The following is a 1723-nucleotide window of genomic DNA, read 5'->3' as shown; positions in this document are numbered from 1 at the left end:
GTGGACTTGCCTTACGCCTTTATTCCAGGATCAACCAAGGGCAGATGCTGGTGACTTTTGCAGACAGTCACTCGGCTCTCAACGTCCTGGATGTGGACGGCATGAAGGTGAGTCGTGCTCGGCCACCGCGGAGCGGGGGCTCCTCAACCCCCCGGGTGTTCTTGTCCTTTCACTGGATCGTGTTGTCCCCTCTCCTCACCTGTGCCTTTAGAGGTGCCACATGAGGGCAGGGGCTAGGGCTCTTCATTCTGGCGTCTTCCCTGAGACGTCTCATGTCCAGCCCTGGCCACTTGAAAGACTCAGGAGGAAGAGCGAGTCTTAGGGGACGGCTCCCACTGAGTTACAGAGTCTGTCTGTGCGCGCGCCTCCTGGGGCAGCTGCTGCCATTTTTCCCTTCATAGCGTGTGTTTTGAAACACGCGTCCCACAGGGAGTTACCGTTTTTGATAACATCCTGATTTTAAAGTCACAGGGAATGAAAAGCTAGAGATGACAGCTCCACTTTCATGTAGAGCAAATGTGAGCCTGGCCGAGGTCTGGGTCCTTCATTTTTCACGGCAGATGTGAGGATCGGTCTGGCTCCTGATGCATGAGTTTGAGCGAGACCGAAGTTTGGGGACCCAAGGGGGTTGTCTGGCTCCTGTGTCATTCTCAGTTGGCTGCGCTCCCTCACAGGTGAAAGGCAGGGCAGTGAAGATCCGACTGAAGACCAAGGACTGGCTGAAAGGTTTGCAGGAGGAGATCATTCGAAAGCGGGACAGCTTGCCCTCCGTGTCGCCCACGGCCAGTTCCTGTTTGCTGGAGGAGAACTTCGACTTCACGAGCTTAGACTACGAGTCAGAAGGCGAGTAACTCTGAGGCGTCCTCAGGCGTCGGTATGGTGAGGCGGGCAGGCGGTTCTCCCAGCAATGGCCGTGGGGGGTCAGGATCCCTTCTGAGACCCAGCCTGGAAAAGGTGATGGTGGATCCGTTCTGTGTGTTGAGCTGGGCAGTATTCATGTATAAGACGATGCAGGAAATGGTAAATAATACCTGGAGACGTCTAAAATTACGTTAAAAATAGTGGCTTTGAGGATGTCAGGGCTGTGGGCTTGGTCCTCGTCCCAGGCATGAATGGAATTCGGGTCCCATCCCAGATGACACATGGGTGCCCATGGCCCGTGTTGAAACGGACCCACCGGGGGAAGGCTGTGCCGTCTCACACTAATTGTTTGCTGTGACTCATTTCCTTCCCCAAGGGGATATTCTCGAAGATGACGATGACTATTTGGATGAGCTGAGTCAGCCTGTGGTCTCAGACAGTGAGCTGGGGGGAGAGGACCTGTCCGAGGCCCCCGGCTCCACGGCCGCAGCACCTCCCAGCAAGTCACCTGCGCTAACCAAAAAGCAGCAGCAGCCGACCTACAAAGGTAGCGTGGCCCTTCCTTCTCGAAAGAGCCGCCGCCCTGAGCGCTCGCTGGGCGGCCGTGCGTAACGCCCGCGGGCAGGTGTCCCCGTCCCGTGTGAGCGCTGAAACGACACGGCGTGGCAGGCGGTGGACTCTGGGCTCTGCGAAGGCATCGGCTGCCACCACCCTGTTTTATTCTCTAGCGATTTGTGCTATTTTCGCAGCTACCGGTGCCACCGCAACATCCCAGAGTCACCACAATCCCCGTGTGTCTTCAGATGGCCACGGCTCTGATCTGCTTCTACATTTGTGATTGTTTATCCTCGCCAAAAGTTTT

General features: G+C 56.3%; 1 protein-coding gene across 1 annotated transcript; it reads left to right on the top strand.

The window, feature by feature from the left end:
* The first annotated feature begins 30 nt into the window (after positions 1-30).
* On the top strand, positions 31-1704 carry LOC105310420 (synaptojanin-2-like). Its single transcript, XM_011386601.2, has 3 exons — positions 31-107; positions 675-843; positions 1238-1704. Exons 1-3 carry the CDS (start codon positions 45-47, stop codon positions 1471-1473), a joined length of 468 nt encoding a protein of 155 aa, XP_011384903.1. The 5' UTR covers positions 31-44; the 3' UTR covers positions 1474-1704.
* The last annotated feature ends 19 nt before the right edge of the window (positions 1705-1723 follow it).

The sequence above is a fragment of the Pteropus vampyrus genome, unplaced genomic scaffold (genome assembly GCF_000151845.1).
Source record: "Pteropus vampyrus isolate Shadow unplaced genomic scaffold, Pvam_2.0 Scaffold3109, whole genome shotgun sequence".
In the NCBI taxonomy this organism is placed as follows: Eukaryota; Metazoa; Chordata; class Mammalia; order Chiroptera; family Pteropodidae; genus Pteropus; species Pteropus vampyrus.
This window is presented reverse-complemented; position numbering and strand designations above follow the sequence as displayed.

Excerpts from the sequence above, each read along its gene's own strand:
- LOC105310420 (XM_011386601.2), top strand. The coding sequence starts at position 45 with ATGCTGGTGACTTTTGCAGACAGTCACTCGGCTCTCAACGTCCTGGAT. Across the intron at positions 108-674 it reads TGGATGTGGACGGCATGAAG|GTGAAAGGCAGGGCAGTGAA; the intron begins GTGAGTCGTGCT and ends GCTCCCTCACAG. Across the intron at positions 844-1,237 it reads CTTAGACTACGAGTCAGAAG|GGGATATTCTCGAAGATGAC; the intron begins GCGAGTAACTCT and ends TCCTTCCCCAAG.